Below are 21,309 nucleotides of genomic sequence, written 5' to 3'. Positions count from 1 at the left end.
CTGGACATTGAGAACAAGAAGGGAGGGGGGCACTGCCAGGGAGTGATGAGCGATTATGACTGGAAGTCATAATTCATCTTCATATCCCGGGATTTGCCTCACACCTCCCCCCTTTTGAGGGCGCTAGGGGGCAGCACACTCCGGTGTTCCCCCGTGCGCCCGTCCGCGACCTCTCCTTGTCGGGACAGCCCGTCTGCGTTACCGTGGTCACGGCCCCTTTTGTGGCGAATGGTGAAGTTGTATTGCTGGAGCGCAAGGCTCCATCGCAACAATCGCCCATTCGTCCCAGAGACGGTGTGCAACCAGCTGAGGGGATTGTGGTCCGTCTCCACGATGAAGTGGCGCCCGTATAGATAGGGTTGCAGACGCTGCAGGGCCCACACTATGGCCAGGCACTCCTTCTCCATCGTGGAATAGGCCACTTCCCTTGGTAACAGCTTCCTGCTCAGGTACAAGACTGGGTGCTCTTGGCTCGCAGAGTCCACCTGGCTGAGCACCGCACCGAGGCCGAAGTCACTGGCGTCGGTCTGTACTACAAACGGCCACGTGAAGTCGGCTGCCTGTAGCACGGGCGGGCTGGACAGGGCGTCCTTTAGGGCCTGGAAGGCTGTCTCGCAGTCCATTGTCCAATCGACTGCAGAGGGCAGCTTCTTCTTGGTGAGGTCCGTCAAGGGCTTTGCCAGGCTACTATAGCGTGGAACAAACCTCCTATAGTACCCGGCGGTCCCCAAGAAGGACATCACCTGCTTCTTGGTCCTGGGGGTGGGCCAGGATGCGATGGCCTCCACTTTCTCAGGCTCGGGCTTCAGTGTTCTCCCGCCTACCCGGTGACCGAGGTACTGGACCTCGCTCATGGCCAGCTGACACTTTCCCGGCTTGATGGTCAAACCTGCCCGGTGGATCCGCCTGAGCACCTGTGCTAGATGCTCTAGGTGGTCCTCCCAGGTGGGACTGAAGACGGCAATGTCATCCAGGTATGCGGCCGCGTACCCTTCAAGTCCCTTGAGCAGGGTGTTGACCATCCGCTGGAAAGTGGCAGGGGCATTCCTCATCCCGAATGGCATCACCGTGGACTCGTATAGTCCAAATGGGGTAATAAAGGCAGAGCGTTCCCTGGCCTTGCGAGTCAGGGGGATCTGCCAATATCCCCGGCTCAGGTCCATGATGGTCAGGTACTGAGCCCCGGCCAACTGATCGAGCAGGTCATCGATGCGTGGCATTGGGTACGCATCGGCGACCGTGACAGCATTGAGCCCCCTGTAGTCCACGCAGAACCGAGTGGTTCGGTCCTTCTTAGGGACGAGGACTACAGGCGAGGCCCAAGCGCTGTTGGATGCCTGGATCACCCCCAGCTTCAGCATCTCGTCAATCTCCTGGCGCATGTGTTGCTGCACCTCCAGGGAGACCCGATATGCTGAACGCCGGATCGGGGGATGATCCCCAGTGTCCACGTGATGGACAGCCAAGTCAGTCCTTCCGGGCTGGTTGGTAAACAACCCCCGGAAGGGGAGGAGGGTGGCCCACAGCTGGGACCGTTGGTCCTCCAAGAGCTGGTGGCCAACCTCCACATCCTCAATGGATCCACCGGCCCTAACCTGGGCTAGCATATCCAAGAGGGTTTCCGCTTCTCCCTCCTCGGGCAGGTTGCACACGGGGAGCGCACACGCCTCCCGCTCATGATGTGCCTTCATCATGTTCACATGGAAGGGCTTCCGCCTTCCACGGGCAGGGTCCAGGGTGACCAGGTACGTCACAGGGTTGAGCTGCTGGTACACGAGGTATGGGCCTTCCCAGGCTGCCTGAAGCTTGTCCTGTGGTACGGGGACCAGTACCCACACCTTTTGACCCACTTGGTAGGTCCTCTCACAAGCGTTCTGGTCGTACCAACGCTTCTGATCGGCCTGGGCTTGAGCCATATTGTCGTGTACCAGTTGCGTCAAGGCCTGCATTTTGTCCCGGAAGCGCATGACATACTCGATAACCGACACTCCAGGGGTGGCCAAATCCCCTTCCCAAGCCTCTTTCACCAGAGCCAGGGGGCCCCGCACACGTCGCCCGTACAGGAGCTCAAACGGTGAGAATCCTGTTGAGGCCTGTGGAACCTCCCGGTAAGCAAATAACAGGTGTGGGAGATACCGCTCCCAGTCACGCCCATGGGAGTCGACCAACATCTTAAGCATCTGCTTTAAGGTGCCATTAAACCGCTCGCACAGGCCATTAGTCTGTGGATGGTACGGGCTGGCCACCAGATGTCGCACCTGGACTTGCTTACAGAGGGCCTCCATCAGCTGGGACATGAATTGGGTCCCCCGGTCAGTGAGCATTTCCTGGGGAAAACCCACTCGGGAGAAAATCTCCAGCAATGCGGTGGCCACCTTGTCAGCCCGAATGGACGACAAGGCCACTGCTTCTGGGTACCGGGTGGCATAGTCCACTACCGTCAGTATGAAGCGTTTCCCGGAGCTGCTGGGGATGGCCAGCGGGCCGACCAGATCCACAGCCACCCTCCTGAAAGGCTCATCGATGATTGGCAGAGATACTAGTGGGGCTTTGGGGTGTGGCCCCGCCTTCCCCACTCTCTGACAGGTTTCACACGAACGGCAGTAGGCAGCCACATCGGCCCCCATTTTTGGCCAGTAGAAATGCTGGTTTAACCTGGCCTTGGTCTTAGCGATCCCTAGGTGTCCGGCCATCGGAATCTCATGGGCGATCCGCAACAACTCCGTCCGGAACGGATAGGGTACCACCAACTGTCGGTCCCTGGGCCACGCCTCCGGTGAACCCTGCTGGACCGTGGCCCGGTACAGCCGTCCTTGGTCCCAGACCACTCGCTCCGGGTCCGAGTCCGAGGGAGGCTGTGCCGCCTGCTCCTTAAGAGCTTTCAGGCTGTCGTCAGCTTCTAACGCTGCCTGATACCCCTGACTAGATGTGGCCAGAATCGACGAGACTGTCACATCTTCAGTCAGTACCCCGGGACCTGTGTCCTGGCCTCCACCTGACTCGGCTGCCACTTGGTCAGAAGGGGAAGAGCTATCGGACCTCCGGGAGGCCCCTTGGCTTCCAGCACTCCCACTGCGGGTGACAGCGGCCACAGCCGCTGCGACCGTGGGTCGTGCCTGCTCCTCCTCCGTTCCTGACCAAGTCACCGGTTCAGGCAGACCTACCTGGCTTCCTGACACCCCGGTTGTGGGGGAACCATGCACCGAGATCTTACCTGGGAGCACTTCCGCTCCTGGACCGGCCCCAATCTCACCTGCCTGTTCCCCTCCTGCAGCAACAGAACCCCGCTGTGAAATCTCTGGGGACCCCACATTTGCTGTGGTAGCCCCCACCCCACACACTGGTCCTCCCCCTGCAGCACCCTGCTCTCTGCTTATCCCTGCAGAGGGCAACAGATCCCAGCTCACTGGCTGGTTACTTGTAGAGGCATTGTCACACCTTTCTCTGACCCCCTCCCCTGTCACAGCTGCAGCTGAGTGTGTGTCTATGGTGTCTATGCAAGCAGAAATATCAGAGTTCACTCCCTCCTCCCTTACATCATTCATAGATAACACATTAACATTGTTAGGAGTCATGTCAGTACGGGCTGAAGGTTCAGCCCTTGGGGGGGGCCCAAACTGGGAGGTTATCTGCCCCAAATCTGTCCCAAGTAGCACGTTTGCAGGGATCCGATCAGTTACCCCCACCTCCCTCACCCCTCGCCCTGCGCCCCAGTCCACATAAATGTCAGCAACAGGCAGCGCCGGGTCAATGCCTCCAATCCCGGAGACAGCGAGGGTTTTTCCCGGGATCAAGTCTTGGGGGACACCATGTCAGGCCGCACCAGAGTCACCTCCGAGGCGCTGTCTCGCAGTCCTATGGTCACAGACCGGCCGACGGTGACAGGTTGGAAGCTGTCCAGGGACCTACCACCACCCCCACCCACACAATACACCTTGGGCGGCCCTTGGGACGGGGACGGAGCCGGGGCCTTGGGACGCTGAGGGCACATGGCCTTGAAGTGTCCAGGTAGGTTGCACTGGTGGCACCGTCTTGGCTCTGCCACGGGCCTGGAGAGGGGAGTTGAGGGGGACACCCCCTGCAGTCTAGGGGCAGGTGGGGCAGTCGCAGAATTCATCTTACCCCCTCTCCAGGTGCTGCTGGTGGCTGCTCTCCTGGCCTCAGGAGCCCGATTGTTGGTGTAGTCATCGGCCAGGGCAGCTGTAGCCGTGGACCCCTTTGGCTTCTGGTCTCGGATGAACTGGCGGAGATCCTCAGGGCAGTTCCACAAGAGTTGCTCCGTGATGAACAAGTCCAGGATCTCCGGTCCGGTGGAAAGCTGCAGGCCTTGGGTCCAGTGGTCGGCAGCTCGGGCAAGTGCCCGCCGGTGGTCAGCCCAGGAGTCCTTTGGTCCCTTTTGCAGGGTCCGGAACTTCTTGCGGTAGGACTCCGGAGTGAGGTTGTACTGTTGGATCAGGGCCCGCTTGATGGTGTCGTAGCCCTGATCTGCCTCAGCAGGCAAGTCCCCAAGGATATCCAGGGCCTTACCCCTTAGACGGGGGGTCAGGTATTTGGCCCACTGATCCTTGTCCAGATGGTGCTGCAAGCAAGTCCGTTCAAAAGCAGTCAGGAAAGAGTCCAAGTCTCCATCCTTCTCCAGCACTGGGAAGTCCTCAACACGGACCTTTGGAAGTTTGGTGTCTTGAAGGTCACGTGTGGCTGATGAGGGCCGGAGCTGAGCTAGCTGCAGCTGGTGGTCACGGTCTGCCTGTTGCCGTCGCTCTTCACGTGCTGCTTGCCGCTCCGCAGCCTCACGCGCTGCTTGCCGCTCCGCAGCCTCAGCGTCACGCGCCGCCTGCCGCTCTGCCCTGCGCTCTGCCAGGAGTTCCTTGTAGCCCTCCTGGTCTCCAGCCTGGAGAAGGGCCATAGCCATTTGAAGAAGGCTATCCGAGCCTCCCAGGCTCGGTGGAATGGCACGTGGTGATCTGCGGCCCGCTGCGGAGCCTGGTGATTCACTGTCCATTGCAGAGCGGAGGGCTGGCATCTGGCTCGTTGAGGACCCTTGGGTGAGCTGCTCCTCATCTTGTCCAGCAGTGTCAGGTTGTGCAATGTCCTCTGCAGAGCTGTTTTCTGGCGTCGAGCTCCTGGAGGACTCGTGGGCAACCTCCTCATTACTGTCCACAGCACCGTCCTCCCTCTCTTCGGCTCCTGCTTTAGCATTGGCCAGTTGCATAGCTCTGCTCCTGGTGCCATCAGCCATTCTTGCAGACTTTTGGTCACTGACACAGAACTGACACCTGATGCCTCCACACACCTTACAGTATCTGCACTCTGACACTCTAGTGTTGAGCTAGTCTGAAGACCCCAGCAGCCACAGCTGCTGCAGGCAGTCTTTAGTGTCTGGGAGTATGGGTCTCACACTCACACACACTATTATCTCGATCCCACCGCTATGCCACCAATATGTCACAAACCACCGGGGGGGTCACTCAGAAATCCCCCGCGCTGGCTACCAGTACGTCACAATCGGGGGGTAACAAGTGGGGTCACCCCTCCTTTATACCTCCCGACCGACAGACAGAGCACGTGACGCGCTCTCTAGCGCCCCTCTTATAGTCAGGCCAATTATGGAATTGCCCGACAATAAGCAAGGAGGCCGCTATACTACTTATGCCGATTATTGAAGGGTCCCCGGTGAGAGTAGGGTATATATTCCCCCGACCTCCGCGGGCGGAATATATAAAACCTCCCCGAATCTCACTGGCCTCCCCACAATAATCCTTGGCACAACTCGCTGCCACCAACCGCTTCACGGTAACTATTAGCCGAACACACAGACGTGGGATTCAAGATCGAGATAACAGAACAGCCCAAGATTAATTATATAATTTAATCAGCCTAAAGCACACTAGAAACTACAATATATACAATAGGGAATCTACAGAATATACATATGTCAGAGTACAGTTACAGATAAAGCATGGTTTACAAACAGGTATGCAATTCAATCAGTTACCTTGTGCGTCTGGCCACAGGGGGGCGCTGTAGACCAGGTTTCTAGGAACTCCCACAGATGTTTCCTGCACGTGACCCCCAGCGAAAGAACCCTGGAAAATGGCCGAAGTAGGGTTATCAACCTGGGCAAATCCAGGTCCCCTCCTACCTTAGTGACCTCAGAGGGAGCACTGCTCCACCCCTGGCTGGAGTTATGGACAATCCACAACATGGAATATGGGCCATAACTTTGCCTGGGAGCGTCGTAGGCGGACGCCAATGCTCTCATTGTGACAGTTATGAATTTAGCTACAGAATGAGAGGACTCATGACTCGTCTACTAGTTCCACATTGGCTGATATCACGCCTGGGGTATTTCCCAAGCTCCCGCTCCCATAAAAAGGGTGTGCCAGCATCGTCCGCATGCGGAGACACCATTTTTATGGTTGCCATATTTATCGGAAATATGGCTTGCGAGATATGAACCATTTTTTACTGGAGTCGTTCTGTCTGGATACTTCCAAGCTTGCTAATTAGATAGCAGCTCCTACCACAGGGTCACGGCAGGGAGTCCTCCTGTGTCCATTGTTCCCACATCATCTCATCTCCATATCACAGGAGATGGCCATGGAGGTGTAACACCTTCACAGATGCTGGACATTGAGAACAAGAAGGGAGGGGGGCACTGCCTGGGAGTGATGAGCGATTATGACTGGAAGTCATAATTCATCTTCATATCCCGGGATTTGCCTCACACCGGGTATTGCACATCCGCCTCCTTTTGATTAGAATGGGAGGGGGATGTGCAGTACACGGCTGCAGCCGCTCTCAGATGACTGAGCATCTCCAGAACTGAGTATTTCTTTGTCGCTCCATTGGGAGACCCAGACAATTGGGAGACCCAGACAATTGGGTGTATAGCTATGCCTCCGGAGGCCACACAAAGTATTACACTAAAAGTGTAAAGCCCCTCCCCTTCTGCCTATACACCCCCCGTGCTCCCACGGGCTCCTCAGTTTTCATGCTTTGTGCGAAGGAGGCAGACATCCACGCATAGCTCCACAGCTTAGTCAGCAGCAGCTGCTGACTATGTCGGATGGAAGAAAAGAGGGCCCATAACAGGGCCCCCAGCATGCTCCCTTCTCACCCCACTCTTGTCGGCGGTGTTGTTAAGGTTGAGGTACCCATTGCGGGTACGGAGGCTGGAGCCCACATGCTGTTTTCCTTCCCCATCCCCTTAGGGCTCAGGGTGAAGTGGGATCCTAATCGGTCTCCAGGCACAGGAGACCGTGCTCCATCCACAGCTCCTGGGGACTCTGCTGGATAAGGAGCCGAGTATCGTCAGGGACAAGGCCCTGCTACTTTGAGGTACTCTGTGTCCCCGTAGGGACAGCGCACAGAAACACTCCAGCATTGCTGGGTGTGTTAGTGCACCGGGGACCGCAGCGCTGACCGCGCTTGTGCCATCACACACTGCAGCGTGGCTGGGTGTGTTAGTGTTACTGGGGACTACCGCGCTGACCGCGCGCTGCCATTTCACACTGCAGCGCGACTGGGAATGTTAGTACGCCGGGGACTACCGCGCCGACCGCGCTTATAACTCTAGTCCCCGGCTTTTGCGGCCTAGTCTCACTTTTTTCCCGCCCCCAGGCCTGCCAGTCAGGGGAAGGGCGGGACGCTGTACAGGACGTCAGCCCTGGGGCTGGAACATGCTTTGCATACTCCACCCCCCTCACTGTGCACAGTGGGGCACCAGATTCCCGCACTTTCTAGGGCACGCCCACGGCCCCCTCCTCTCCTCAGGACGCCGGCAGCCATTCCTGTCAGCTCTTCTGACGCTGGAGAGGGGAGACAAGCTCAGGGAGACCCAGGCAGGGATTCTGGTGACCACACAACCGCTTTGAGCGGGCGGTAAGCAGCACCTGAGGTGCTGGCCCCACTAGTGCAGAAGTGTACTTATAGATTATATGATTATAGGCTATACTTTACACTGTATGGTGCACGGTTGATTTTTGGCTATATACCCTCCTGGATTGCTCAGAGGAGACAACAGCATGTCGTCCACAAGAAGCAAGGGTGCCAAAGCACAGGCTTACTATGCTGCCTGCGCCGCATGTACGGCCATACTGCCGGCAGGTTCCACTGACCCTCATTGTGTGCAATGCTCGGCCCCTGTGGCACTTACTCAGCCGGAGCCTCTGCTAAGGGTGGCCCAGGAGGAACCACCTGCTAACACTGTCCAGGTGACAGGGACAGAGTTTGCAGTTTTTACTGAAAGACTTTCTGAGACTATGGCTAAGATATTAGAAGCTTTGCAGTCCAGACCAGTACCTCAGGCCATGGGCACTGGGGAATCATTGCTCCCTGGTCCCCCTCATTCGGAACAACAATGGGTGTCTCATAGATCCCAGGGTGAGGTCTCTGACACGGACCGCAGCCCCAGACCGCCTAAGCGAGCTCGCTGGGAATTTCCCTCGACATCATCACATTGTTCAGGGTCTCAGCGGGAGGACTCTGTATGATGAAGCGGAGGTAGCTGATCAGGATTCTGATCCTGAGGCCGCTCTCAACCTTGATACTCCTGATGGGGACGCCATAGTGAATGATCTTATCGCGTCCATCAATCAAATGTTGGATATTTCTCCTTCAGCTCCTCCAGTAGAGGAGTCAGCTTCTCAGCAGGAGAAATTCCGTTTGAGGTTTCCCAAGCGTACGAGTATGTTTCTGGACCACTCTGACTTCAGAGAGGCAGTCCAGAAACACCGAGCTTGTCCAGATAAGCGTTTTTCCAAGCGCCTTAAGGATACACGTTATCCCTTCCCCCCTGACGTGGTCAAGGGCTGGACTCAGTGTCCCAAGGTGGATCCTCCAATCTCCAGACTGGCGGCTAGATCCATAGTTGCAGTTGAAGATGGGGCTTCACTCAAGGATGCCACTGACAGACAGATGGAGCTCTGGTTGAAATCCATCTATGAAGCTATCGGCGCGTCTTTTGCTCCAGCATTCGCAGCCGTATGGGCACTCCAAGCTATCTCTGCGGGTCAAGCGCAAATTGACGCACTCACACGTACGTCTGCGCCGCAGGTGGCGTCCATAACCTCTCAAATGTCGGCATTTGCGTCCTACGCTATTAATGCTGTCCTGGACTCTGCGAGCCGTACGGCGGTAGCATCCGCCAATTCGGTGGCAATACGCAGGGCCTTGTGGCTACGGGAATGGAAGGCAGATTCTGCTTCCAAAAAGTGCTTAACCAGTCTGCCATTTTCTGGCGACCGTTTGTTTGGTGAGAGATTGGATGAAATCATCAAACAATCCAAGGGAAAGGAAACATCCTTACCCCAGGCCAAACCAAACACATCCCAACAGAGGAGGGGACAGTCGAGGTTTCGGTCCTTTCGGGGTGCGGGCAGGTCCCAATTCTCCTCGTCCAAAAGGCCCCAGAAGGATCAGAGGAACTCCGATTCATGGCGGTCTAAGTCACGCCCTAAAAAGACCGCCGGAGGTGCCGCTACCAAGGCGGCTTCCTCATGACTTACGGCCTCCTCACACCGCATCCTCGGTCGGTGGCAGGCTCTCCCGCTTTTGCGACACCTGGCTGCCACAGGTAAAAGACCGTTGGGTGAGAGACATTTTGTCTCACGGTTACAGGATAGAGTTCAGCTCTCGTCCTCCGACTCGATTCTTCAGAACATCTCCGCCTCCCGACCGAGCCGATGCTCTTCTGCAGGCGGTGGGCACTCTGAAGGCAGAAGGAGTGGTGGTCCCGGTTCCTCATCAGCAACAGGGTCACGGTTTTTACTCCAACCTGTTTGTGGTTCCAAAGAAGGACGGATCTTTCCGTCCTGTTCTGGACCTAAAACTGCTCAACAAACACGTAAAGACCAGGCGGTTCCGGATGGAATCCCTCCGCTCCGTCATTGCCTCAATGTCCCAAGGAGATTTCCTTGCATCGATCGATATCAAAGATGCTTATCTCCACGTACCGATTGCTCCAGAGCATCAGCGCTTCCTGCGCTTCGCCATGGGAGACGAGCACCTTCAGTTCGCGGCACTGCCGTTCGGCCTGGCGACAGCCCCAAGGGTTTTCACCAAGGTCATGGCTACAGTAGTTGCGGTCCTCCACTCTCAGGGTCACTCGGTGATACCTTACTTAGACGATCTGCTGGTCAAGGCACCCTCTCAAGAGGCATGCCAACACAGCCTCAACGTTACTCTGGAGACTCTCCAGAGTTTCGGGTGGATCATCAATTTTCCAAAGTCAAATCTGACACCGGTCCAATCGCTGACATATCTTGGCATGGAGTTTCATACTCTCTCAGCGATAGTGAAACTTCCGCTGAACAAACAGCGGTCACTGCAGACAGGGTTGCAATCTCTCCTTCAAGGTCAGTCACACCCCTTGAGGCGCCTCATGCACTTCCTGGGGAAGATGGTGGCAGCAATGGAGGCAGTCCCTTTCGCGCAGTTTCACCTGCGTCTTCTTCAATGGGACATCCTACGAAAATGGGACAGGAAGCCGACGTCCCTAGACAGGAACATCTCTCTCTCTCAGGCAACCAAAGCTTCCCTTCGGTGGTGGCTTCTTCCCACTTCATTATCGAAGGGGAAATCCTTCCTACCCCCATCCTGGGCGGTGGTCACGACGGACGCGAGTCTGTCAGGGTGGGGAGCAGTCTTCCTCCACCACAGGGCTCAGGGTACGTGGACTCAGCAAGAGTCCTCACTTCAGATCAATGTTCTGGAGATCAGGGCAGTGTATCTTGCCCTAAAAGCGTTCCAGCAGTGGCTGGAAGGCAAGCAGATCCGAATTCAGTCGGACAACTCCACAGCGGTGGCTTACATCAACCACCAAGGGGGAACACGCAGTCGGCAAGCCTTCCAGGAAGTCCGGCGGATTTTGATGTGGGTGGAAGCCACGGCCTCCACCATCTCCGCAGTTCACATCCCGGGCATGGAAAACTGGGAAGCAGACTTTCTCAGTCGCCAGGGCATGGACGCAGGGGAATGGTCCACTCACCCGGAAGTGTTTCAGGAAATCTGTTGCCGCTGGGGGATGCCGGACGTCGACCTAATGGCGTCCCGGCACAACAACAAGGTCACGGCATTCATGGCACGATCTCACGATCACAGAGCTCTGGCGGCAGACGCCTTAGTTCAGGATTGGTCGCAGTTTCAACTCCCTTATGTGTTTCCTCCTCTGGCACTGTTGCCCAGAGTGTTACGCAAGATCAGGGCCGACTGCCGCCGCGCCATCCTCGTCGCTCCAGACTGGCCGAGGAGGTCGTGGTACCCGGATCTGTGGCATCTCACGGTCGGGCAGCCGTGGGCACTACCAGACCGACCAGACTTGCTGTCTCAAGGGCCGTTTTTCCATCTGAATTCAGCGGCCCTCAACCTGACTGTGTGGCCATTGAGTCCTGGATCTTGGCGTCTTCAGGATTATCTCAAGAGGTCATTGCCACTATGAGACAGGCTAGGAAACCAACGTCCGCCAAGATCTACCACAGGACGTGGAAAATATTCCTGTCGTGGTGCTCTGCTCAGGGTTTTTCTCCCTGGCCATTTGCCTTGCCCACTTTTCTGTCCTTTCTTCAATCCGGATTGGAAAAGGGTTTGTCGCTCGGCTCCCTTAAGGGACAAGTCTCTGCGCTCTCTGTGTTTTTTCAGAAGCGCCTGGCCAGACTTCCACAGGTACGCACATTCCTGCAAGGGGTTTGTCACATCGTCCCTCCTTACAAGCGTCCGTTAGAACCCTGGGATCTGAACAGGGTGCTGATGGTTCTTCAGAAACCACCGTTCGAGCCAATGAGGGATATTTCTCTCGCACACCTTTCGCAGAAAGTGGTTTTCCTAGTAGCAGTCACTTCACTTCGGAGAGTGTCTGAGCTAGCAGCGTTGTCCTGCAAAGCTCCTTTCCTGGTGTTTCACCAGGACAAGGTGGTTCTGCGTCCGGTTCCGGAATTCCTCCCTAAGGTGGTATCCCCCTTTCACCTCAATCAGGATATCTCCTTACCTTCTTTTTGCCCTCATCCAGTTCACCAGTGTGAAAAGGATTTGCACTTGTTAGATCTGGTGAGAGCACTCAGAGTCTACATTTCTCGTACGGCGCCCCTGCGCCGCTCGGATGCACTCTTTGTCCTTGTCGCTGGCCAGCGTAAAGGGACACAAGCTTCCAAATCAACCCTGGCTCGGTGGATCAAGGAACCAATTCTCGAAGCTTATCGTTCCTCGGTGCTTCCGGTTCCCTCAGGGCTGAAGGCCCATTCTACCAGGGCCGTGGGAGCGTCCTGGGCCTTGCGACACCAGGCTACGGCTCAGCAGGTGTGTCAGGCAGCTACCTGGTCGAGCCTGCACACTTTCACGAAACACTATCAGGTGCATACCTATGCTTCGGCAGATGCCAGCCTAGGTAGGCAAGTCCTTCAGGCGGCGGTTGCCCACCTGTAGGACGGAGCCGTTACGGCTCTATTATGAGGTATTATTTACCCACCCAGGGACTGCTTTTGGACGTCCCAATTGTCTGGGTCTCCCAATGGAGCGACAAAGAAGAAGGGAATTTTGTTTACTTACCGTAAATTCCTTTTCTTCTAGCTCCAATTGGGAGACCCAGCTCCCGCCCCTGTTTTTTTGTGTACGCATGTTGTTCATGTTGAATGGTTTCAGTTCTCCGATATTCCTTCGGATTGAATTTACTTTAAACCAGTTTATAATTTTTTCCTCCTTCTTGCTTTTGCACCAAAACTGAGGAGCCCATGGGAGCACGGGGGGTGTATAGGCAGAAGGGGAGGGGCTTTACACTTTTAGTGTAATACTTTGTGTGGCCTCCGGAGGCATAGCTATACACCCAATTGTCTGGGTCTCCCAATTGTCTGGGTCTCCCAATTGGAGCTAGAAGAAAAGGAATTTACGGTAAGTAAACAAAATTCCCTTCTTCCGGCTGTCTGGTGCTGCCACTGGGACCTAGAACAGCTGATCAGCAGGGATGCGAGGTGTCAGGCCCCAGCCGATCAGACATTGATGACCTATCCTAAGGATAGGCAATCAGTGTAAAAGTAGTGGACAACAACCCCTTTAACACCTATTCAGTGGATAAGCGATATGTTTTTTGCACAGCTTCTTTAACACAATACTAATAAAATCCTGATTCGCAGCTACAAAACGTCCTCTTATTACTGTCAGCTTATTTTAAGTTAGCCGGCTGTCTAGTGATAGTTCTGCCCTCCGCTTTCTCTCATATTCATAGTATATAACTAGTGCTAAAGATTCAAGTAACAGTCTAGTTAGACATGTGAAGTTATATAGGGACTTTGTCATCTGCAACTTTTTGATATATTTTTTTTTCCAATATCTTACCATTTGGTAAGTTGGATTTTTTTTTTTGTGCTCTTCCAGAAACTGAAACAGAACATTTCATACTATTATACCCTGTCTATACCCCATATAGTTTACCAACACTTTACACATTGTATCAAATTATCAGAACAAGAAAGATTTGCGATTGTCTAAGCTAGATAAAATGTTAGTAAACTCCACTTTTGCACTGGTTTTTCAATGTCTAGGTGTGAACAATGGTTCAGTGCCACTGCTCTCCGATGCTGCAACTATGCTGCTGGTCCGGACTGTCAATCAGGAGTGTACCTTTCCCCTCTGGCAAGCAGGAAGCTGTGAGGCAGGGGAGTGGTGCGCTCCTGAAGACAAGTTCAGGAAACACACTAAGCTTTGTTTCCTACATCTGAATGAGTCCTAAATATCTCTCCAGCTTACTGGTTAGTGAAGACATGGAAATGTCAGTCAGAAAACAAGAGAAATAACTGGGTGCTGTTTCACACCAGTGTGAATGGGGGTTCAGTGGATGCCCCCATGGAGATTGGTCGGCATTTCATCTTTGTGATCTGCACCTATTAGACATTTATGGCAGATCCACTGCAGCGCCATAAATGTCTTGTGAGACAAACCCTTCTATTCCCATAGACTTTAATTAGAGAAACCTGTACAAAAATACTCTTATCTTCAAAGAGATTCCTTATGGTTGAGTAGCTCTGGCATATATTTGTTTTCTTTTGTGACCTGGTTTTACCTGTATTGTCTGCTTCTGTGCCCACTAGTGAAGAACTATCCCATTGTCTGAAACAGCGTTAAGAACTATAAATCTCCACGAAGTTCTTTGATTTTTAGTTTGTGTTTCTCTGTGGATGACTTTTACATTTTTTTTAGGTAAATGATCTGCGTAAAGAGCTTGAAAGTCGCAATCTTAGCTCAAAGGGACTAAAATCTCAGCTAATAGCACGATTAACAAAGCAGCTGCGCATTGAAGAACAAAAAGAAGAGCAGAAGGAGCAAGAAAAATGTGAAAAAGAAGACGAGGAGGAGGAAGAGCGTAAATCTGAGGATGACAAGGAGGTTTGTATCCCATTTTATTCAGTGGCATTTTGGTTTTCTGAATTGAAGGTGTACATTGGCCATAATATTCTCTATCTTTTTACCAGGAAGAAGAACGGAAACGGCAAGAAGAAATGGAGCGTCAGCGACGAGAAAAAAGATATTTATTACCTGATGAGCCAGCAATTATTGTACATCCAAACTGGTCTGCCAAAAATGGAAAGTTTGACTGCAGTATCATGTCTCTAAGCGTTCTCCTGGATTACCGGATAGAGGACAATAAAGAGCACTCATTTGAGGTACAGCTGTTACACAGTGACTAGCATGGTTCCGCCAGGCACACTGGAATCCCCAGCGAGTGCCACAACGCACGGTACATCGGGAACACAATACAACGGAAGGCTCTGGTGCTAGAGAAACTCAGATGAGGCTGATCCCTGCACTCCTTCGTGTCCCTGTACAGGTTCTTTCACCCGGTCGCTGATCACGTGCCTATACCAGTCTTTCCCTGGACTCAGCCCTGTCTAGTGAGCAGGGTAGCGGGAACGCTAGTCCCGCTGTAGGTTAATGACAGAGAGGATTAGACTGGGTAAAATAAACAGCAATCATACAAAGCACTCAAAACAGGCAAAAGTAATGAGGAACGTACCAGAGTGGTAAAACCAAAGGGGAATAAGGAAAGGGAAAAAAAAACAACACTGGTTTCACACAGCAAATGATCTCTGAATGACTTCCTAGTCAACAGCTCACAGGTTCCCTCTACAGGCAAGCTAAGCGGAAGCTATCACTGGCATTTACCTGGTCTGTGAGAGGAGTCCTTCTAGCAGAGATAATTAGCAACACTGAACAGCTGGCTCTAGCTTTCATCCACAGTTTAGGAGACAAGAGAAACTGCTTAAACCTAGCAGCACTGGATAAAGTAGACTCTGCACATTCGGCAGTATTAACCTGGGCACGTGTGTATGTAGCCCTGCACAGTGATCTCCTGACACCAGAAATAGGAGGGACCATTCTCCGTCGTGGTACCTTCGTGATAAAAGCTCCTCTTACTCTGTCTTTTGTCAGGCTCACACACACATGTGTAAAAAAAATTGTCCTTTTTCTCATTTGTAATCTGTATGCAATTCATTTTTATACAGCAGCAGTTTTTAATAATTTACAAGTCTAAATACAATTTCCTATGTTACGGCATTGATATCTATTTATAAAAATCATATGCTGTATTGTGGCCCTATATGAAATCCGTTTTTTTTTTGTTTGTTTTTTTTTTTATCCGGCAACCAAATGCCTCAATGGGCGAGTCTCATTCAAAACTGAAAAAAACGTGCTCATGCTGCGATATATATTTCTTTTTTTGTTTTTTTATTAAGTATGACAAAAAAATCACTCATCTTCAATGGTTTGAGTGTTGTCCGTCTTTTCACGCTGCTTTACATGGAAAATCGGTGAACATACCGCAGCACTTAACTGGCTTTGGATTGATGGGGGGGCTTTACAGATTGGATTACCGCAATCTAAAAGTAATAGGATACTCTAGTAATATGCCGTATAACAGATCTTTGCAAATTTTAACTTTTATATCTCGTACATCTTATCAGGTGTCACTATTTGCTGAGCTATTTAACGAAATGCTTCAGAGAGACTTTGGAGTCCGCATATACAAGGAGCTTTTAGCTCTCCCTGAACGTGATGAGAAAAAGGAGAAGAAAATTAAAAAGGAAGAGAAAAAAGAAAAGAAAGATGATGAAGACGATGAACCAAAAACCAAGCGAAGAAAATCTTCAGATGAGAAAGTTAGATCAGAGGAAAGAGATGAAAGAAAGGTATAGACATGCATAGTTTCTTTCTGTAGATAGAGAATGGATGACACAGCAGACCCTGCACAGTGCTTACTAGCTCTTTAATATTCAGCTTGTAAGCACTGATTGGGAGCTGGTTGGCACTGCTGCAGCATGCTGGTACTTGTAATCCCTACCAGTTTTAGCACAGCGCCTACAAGCTAGATAACAGAGGTAGTCGGTCTCCTTGACAACAAAATGTATAGAGAACTGTTAATATCTCAAGAGTGGCTTGAAATTTTAATAAGCAGTAAATTGCAAAAGTGTTTGTTTTTAAAAGCGCTATTTAACAACAATATCCATCTGTGAAGATGCCCTTTAAGTGGGCACAATGTAACCCTAAACTGCTACAGAGCTCTTGGTATTCAGAGCAGTTTAATTCTATAAAACAGATACAGACTAAAAACAATAGTGCCTTATATTAAGATCGAATAGCCCATACCAGCGCACCTTTCATTATTTAGGTGTTTCTTCATTTTTGTGTATGTAATTGTATTCTTTAGGCTTGGCTGTGTCATTTTGTTTGTTCACCACATATAGTAACTATAGTTATTTTATAGAAGGAGGACCGGAAAAGAGAAGATTACCACGACGATGAAGAAATGGATGATGATAACCCAGAAGATTATGAACCCATAGGAGCAGAAGAGGATGATGGTGACTATGAGGGTCAGATTGAAATGATGATGAAGATGGTCATTTTACTGCTGGGTTTTTGGAATTATTGCAGACAGAGTCTGAGGTGTAGATCGTTAACGTTTCCATATGTCATTTCTATTGTCCACCTGATGTGGTTAGTTATTGTGAATAATTTACACATACGATCCTGCAGCAGAAGCGATTGTCTTCTCCATAATTTCCCTTCTTCTTGCTGTGTCTGTTTACTTTAAAGAGGTGGTTCACTACTCTGCAGTAGTGACCACATCCCTATAAAACTGATTTAGGAAGGCTTTTTCCAAATACCTTGTTCAGCCAATTCTGCCTCTGAGCGGCACTATTGCTGTCCACTCTTCCCCATGAAGTGACCCTCCCCCAGGCTACGTAACCTCTGAGATCCATTGATCTCTGGTCAACTTCCAGTTGACCTGAAATCACCGAGGCTGACCCCAGTATTCCTGAGTGACTGGGCTGTGGGCGGCGTTTCACTGCTCATCACAACCCAGCGTCGCTCCTGCTTGGCGCTTTGCAGTGAAGGAGAGAGCGCGCACGAGATGCTGGGCTATGATGAGTGGTGAGGCTCCGCCCACAGCCCAGTCACTCAGGAAGACTGGGGCCACCGAGGTGATGTCAGGTCAACTGGAAGTTGAAAGGACATCATTGGATCTCAGTAGTAACGGAGCCCGGGGGTGGGGGGGGGGTCACTAGATGTGGATGAGCGGGACTACAAGAGCGCCGCTCAAAGGCAGAATTGAATGAACAAGGTATTCCCTATCAGTTTTACAGGGATGTGGCCACTATTGCAGAGTAGTGAAGCTACCCCTTTAACGGTTTGCAATCTCCATTTAAAAAAAAAAAAACGTAGAATTTTGGAGTCGTTGCTGTTCCTAAGTTAATCCTCCTGGAAATGTATGACTAGGTTGGTAGGTTCATACAAATCAGAGTGAAGAGGGGGTTAATGCCGCGCATCAGCCAAAATGAAGATGTAGCACGTTGATGTTATAAACGTATTCTTTTATTCCATCTGTCTACGCGTTTCGAGGACATACCTCCTCTTCAGGACCAGTGCATCAACATAGTATACTATGGAATAAAAGAATACGTTTATAACATCAACGTGCTACATCTTCATTTTGGCTGATGCGCGGCTTTAACCCCCTCTTCACTCTGATTTGTATGCACATCCACGTGGGGCTGCAGCAGACGCCATCATCCTATGCTCTATCAGTGGTTGTGACTATTACAACCTTTTCAGGTGAGTGTATTTTTCCTGATCTACCTCACTGATCTGTTGGTATTACACTATCAGCGCTCCTTATTTCTTTGTCGCTCCATTGGGAGACCCAGACAATTGGGTGTATAGCTTCTGCCTCCGGAGGCCACACAAAGTATTACACTTTAAAAAGTGTAACCCCTCCCCTCTGCTATACACCCTCCCGTGCATCACGGGCTCATCAGTTTTTATGCTTTGTGTTGAAGGAGGCACACATGCACACAATGCTCCACATTTTAGTCAGCAGCAGCTGCTGATTATATCGGATGGAAGAAAAGAGGGCCCCTAACAGGGCCCCCGGCATGCTCCCTTCTCACCCCACTGAGTCGGCAGTGCTGTTAAGGTTGAGGTACCCATTGCGGGTACACAGGCAGGAGCCACATGCCGTTTTCCTTCCCCATCCCTTAGGGGCTCTGGGGAAGTGGGATCCTAACCGGTCATCCAGCCACTGGGACCGGGCTCCCTCCGCAGCCCCTGGGGGAATCTGCCGGACAGGAGACGGAGTATCGTCAGGGACATGGCCCTGCATCTACAGGTACTCTGTGTCCCCGTTGGGACGGTGCATGAAGCACCTTGGCCTCAGACGCAGCTGCGACTGCGGTGTGGATTTTTTGTCTGGAACTACCGCGCCGACCGTGCCGGTTTGTCGGCCGCGATTTATACTTTAGTCCCCGGCTTTTGCGGCCTACTGTGTTAAACTCCCGCCCCTGAGCCTGCCAGTCAGGGAGAAAGGCGGGACGGTCGGTATGATGCCGACAGTGAGGGCTGGAGCACACTTCCCTGTCCTTCGCCCCCCTCACTGATCTCTATGGGCCACCAGGTTCCCGCACTTTTGCGGTGCCGCCCACGGCTCTCTCCTCCCCTCGGAACGCCGGCAGCCATTGTTATAATTCTGCCGGTGGAGGATCTCAGAATCTACAAAGGTTTCCCACTGCTCTGGGAGAGGGGGATCCTAACCGGTCGCCATGCAGGGACCGGGCTCCATCCGCAGCCCCTGGGGGATTCTGACGGACAGGAGACTGGACATCATCAGGGACAGAGCCCTGCATCATAAGGTACTCTGTGTCCCCTGAGGGACGGTGCATGCAGCATCTGTGTTACAAATGCCGCAGCGGTTGCTGAGTGGTTTGTGAGACTGGGACTACCGCGCCGACCGCGCCATGTTTGCCGGCCGCGTTTTTAAATTTAGTCCCCGGCTCTTGCGGCCTAGTACCATATACTCCCGTTCTCAGGCCTGCCAGTCAGGGGTAACGACGGGACGGCCGACTGGACGTCGGCAGGGAGGGCTGGAGCATACGTTGGTATCCTCCTTCCCCCTCACTGAGCACTGTGGGGCACCAGTTTTCAGGTGCTGACCCCCCTTGGTGCCGCAGTGTATATATATATATGTTTATTTATATGGTATATGATCTCACTGTCTGGCAGCATTATTTGCTTTTGGCTGTATACCCTCACTAAATACTCTGCGGACGACATGCTATTGTCTGCTCTTAAAGAGTAAGGGTGCCAAGGCACTGGCTTATTTTGCAACCTGTACCATATTACAGGCAGGTTCCACATACCCTCATTGTGTACAATGCTTGGCCCCGAGGGCACTCACTCAGCCGGAGCCTCCGGCACTGGTGGGACCCTCGGCCAGGTGGTACCGCCGGTTTCCACTGCACAGATGACAGGGACAGAGTTTGCATGTTGGAATCAGCAAATCTCTGAGTAGCTTTCACATTCCAGGACTCAGTCTATGGACAGAGGGTCTGCTAAGATACTGGAAGCCTTGCAGTCCAGACCGAGAACACAGGGCCAGGGAGCTGTGAGTTCATCGCTCCCGGGTCCCTCTGGGTCGGTACAACAAGGGGCTCCTGGGGTAACACCCAGATCCCACGGTGAGAACTCCGTCACGGACCGCGGCCTCTGATAGGCTAAGCGGGCCCGCTGGGAACCTTCCCCGACTTCATCAGGGGTGCGTGTTTCGATCACTCTAACTCCAGAGGGGCCGTCCAGAAGCACAGAACTTTACGGACAAGCGCTTACTAAGCGCCTTATGGACACGCGTTACCCTTTTCCCCCCTGACGTTGTTAAGGGTTGGGCTCAGTGTCACAGGGTGGATTCTCCAGTCTCTAGGCTGGCGGCTAGATCCGTAGTATTAGTGGCAGATGTCCATCTCTCACGAATGCCCTGACAGGCAAATAAAGCTTATGATGAAATCCATCTATGAAGCCATAGTCGCATCTTTTGCTCCAGCCTTCGCAGCCGTGAGGGCACTCCAAGCTATCTCAGCTTCTCTGGCTGAGATTATTGCGGTTGCACATACCTGTAATACTTATATATGTTCTGAGGATTTCGATAGCGTAGGGCAATGACAATCAGAGATGAGTTCCTGGTACAAGATGTTTTATAATATGTAACCACGGTAGATACACAACGGAAAACACAGCAGTACAAATACACAAAATACCTTTCCGAAACGGAGCGAAGGGAATTCCCGGGGCCACGCACCGGACTCCCCCAGGGAGACCACCAGAGCGAACCCCTATACAGGGACTGTCCGGCAATCACCCTGGAAGGCCTAAATGCGCCGCAGCCGGGACACAAGGGGCAAGCGGTAAAAGTCCAGGAGTGTCCGTACGGAATGATTGTCCAGAGTGATTACGAACCAGAGAGAACCGGGCAGAGTGCTGACCGAAGATGGCAGACGAAATCCGGGCACAGCTTAGAGAAACCGGGTAAGGTCCAGAGTCGGTCGGTCGGTAGTCTTTAGGAGGATCCAGAGGCAATCAGGATTAGCAGCAGCAAAGCAGGAGCACACAGCAAGCAGTATACTCAGGCACTGGACTAGGCTTAGAGGCGGCCTTTTAAGCAGCTGGACAGGAAGTAGGGCAACAGAACAGTAACCTCCATGTTAACCGAGGGCAAGCTCATTCAAAAGAGAACTGGAAAACCTGGAAACCTGACAATACCTCTGCCCCGCAGGTTGTGTCCTTCACTTCTCAGGCGTAGGTTTTTTCGTTCTACGCCATGAACGCCGTTCATGGACTCTGCGAGCCGTACAGCGGTAGCATCCACCAATTCGGTGGCAGTCTGCAGGGCCATGTGGCTACGTGAATGGAAGGCAGGCTCTGCTTCCAAGAAGTTCTTAACCGGTTTGCCATTTTCTGGCGACCGTTTGTTTGGCGAGCAATTGGATGAAGTTA

General features: G+C 52.4%; 1 protein-coding gene across 2 annotated transcripts in view; it reads left to right on the top strand.

The window, feature by feature from the left end:
• The window catches only part of CCAR1 (cell division cycle and apoptosis regulator 1), a 189,314-nt gene that overhangs the window by 120,873 nt on the left and 47,132 nt on the right, over positions 1-21,309 (top strand). The window contains exons 16-19 of one of the 2 annotated variants that reach the window (XM_075348798.1): positions 14,188-14,373; positions 14,460-14,651; positions 15,951-16,175; positions 16,751-16,847. In XM_075348798.1, coding sequence (XP_075204913.1) covers positions 14,188-14,373; positions 14,460-14,651; positions 15,951-16,175; positions 16,751-16,847 — 700 coding nt within the window. Of the gene's footprint in view, positions 1-14,187; positions 14,374-14,459; positions 14,652-15,950; positions 16,176-16,750; positions 16,860-21,309 lie in introns of both variants that reach the window. The other variant, XM_075348797.1, reaches the window with a different exon arrangement.

This window comes from Anomaloglossus baeobatrachus, chromosome 5 (genome assembly GCF_048569485.1).
Source record: "Anomaloglossus baeobatrachus isolate aAnoBae1 chromosome 5, aAnoBae1.hap1, whole genome shotgun sequence".
Taxonomy (NCBI): domain Eukaryota; kingdom Metazoa; phylum Chordata; class Amphibia; order Anura; family Aromobatidae; genus Anomaloglossus; species Anomaloglossus baeobatrachus.
This window is presented reverse-complemented; position numbering and strand designations above follow the sequence as displayed.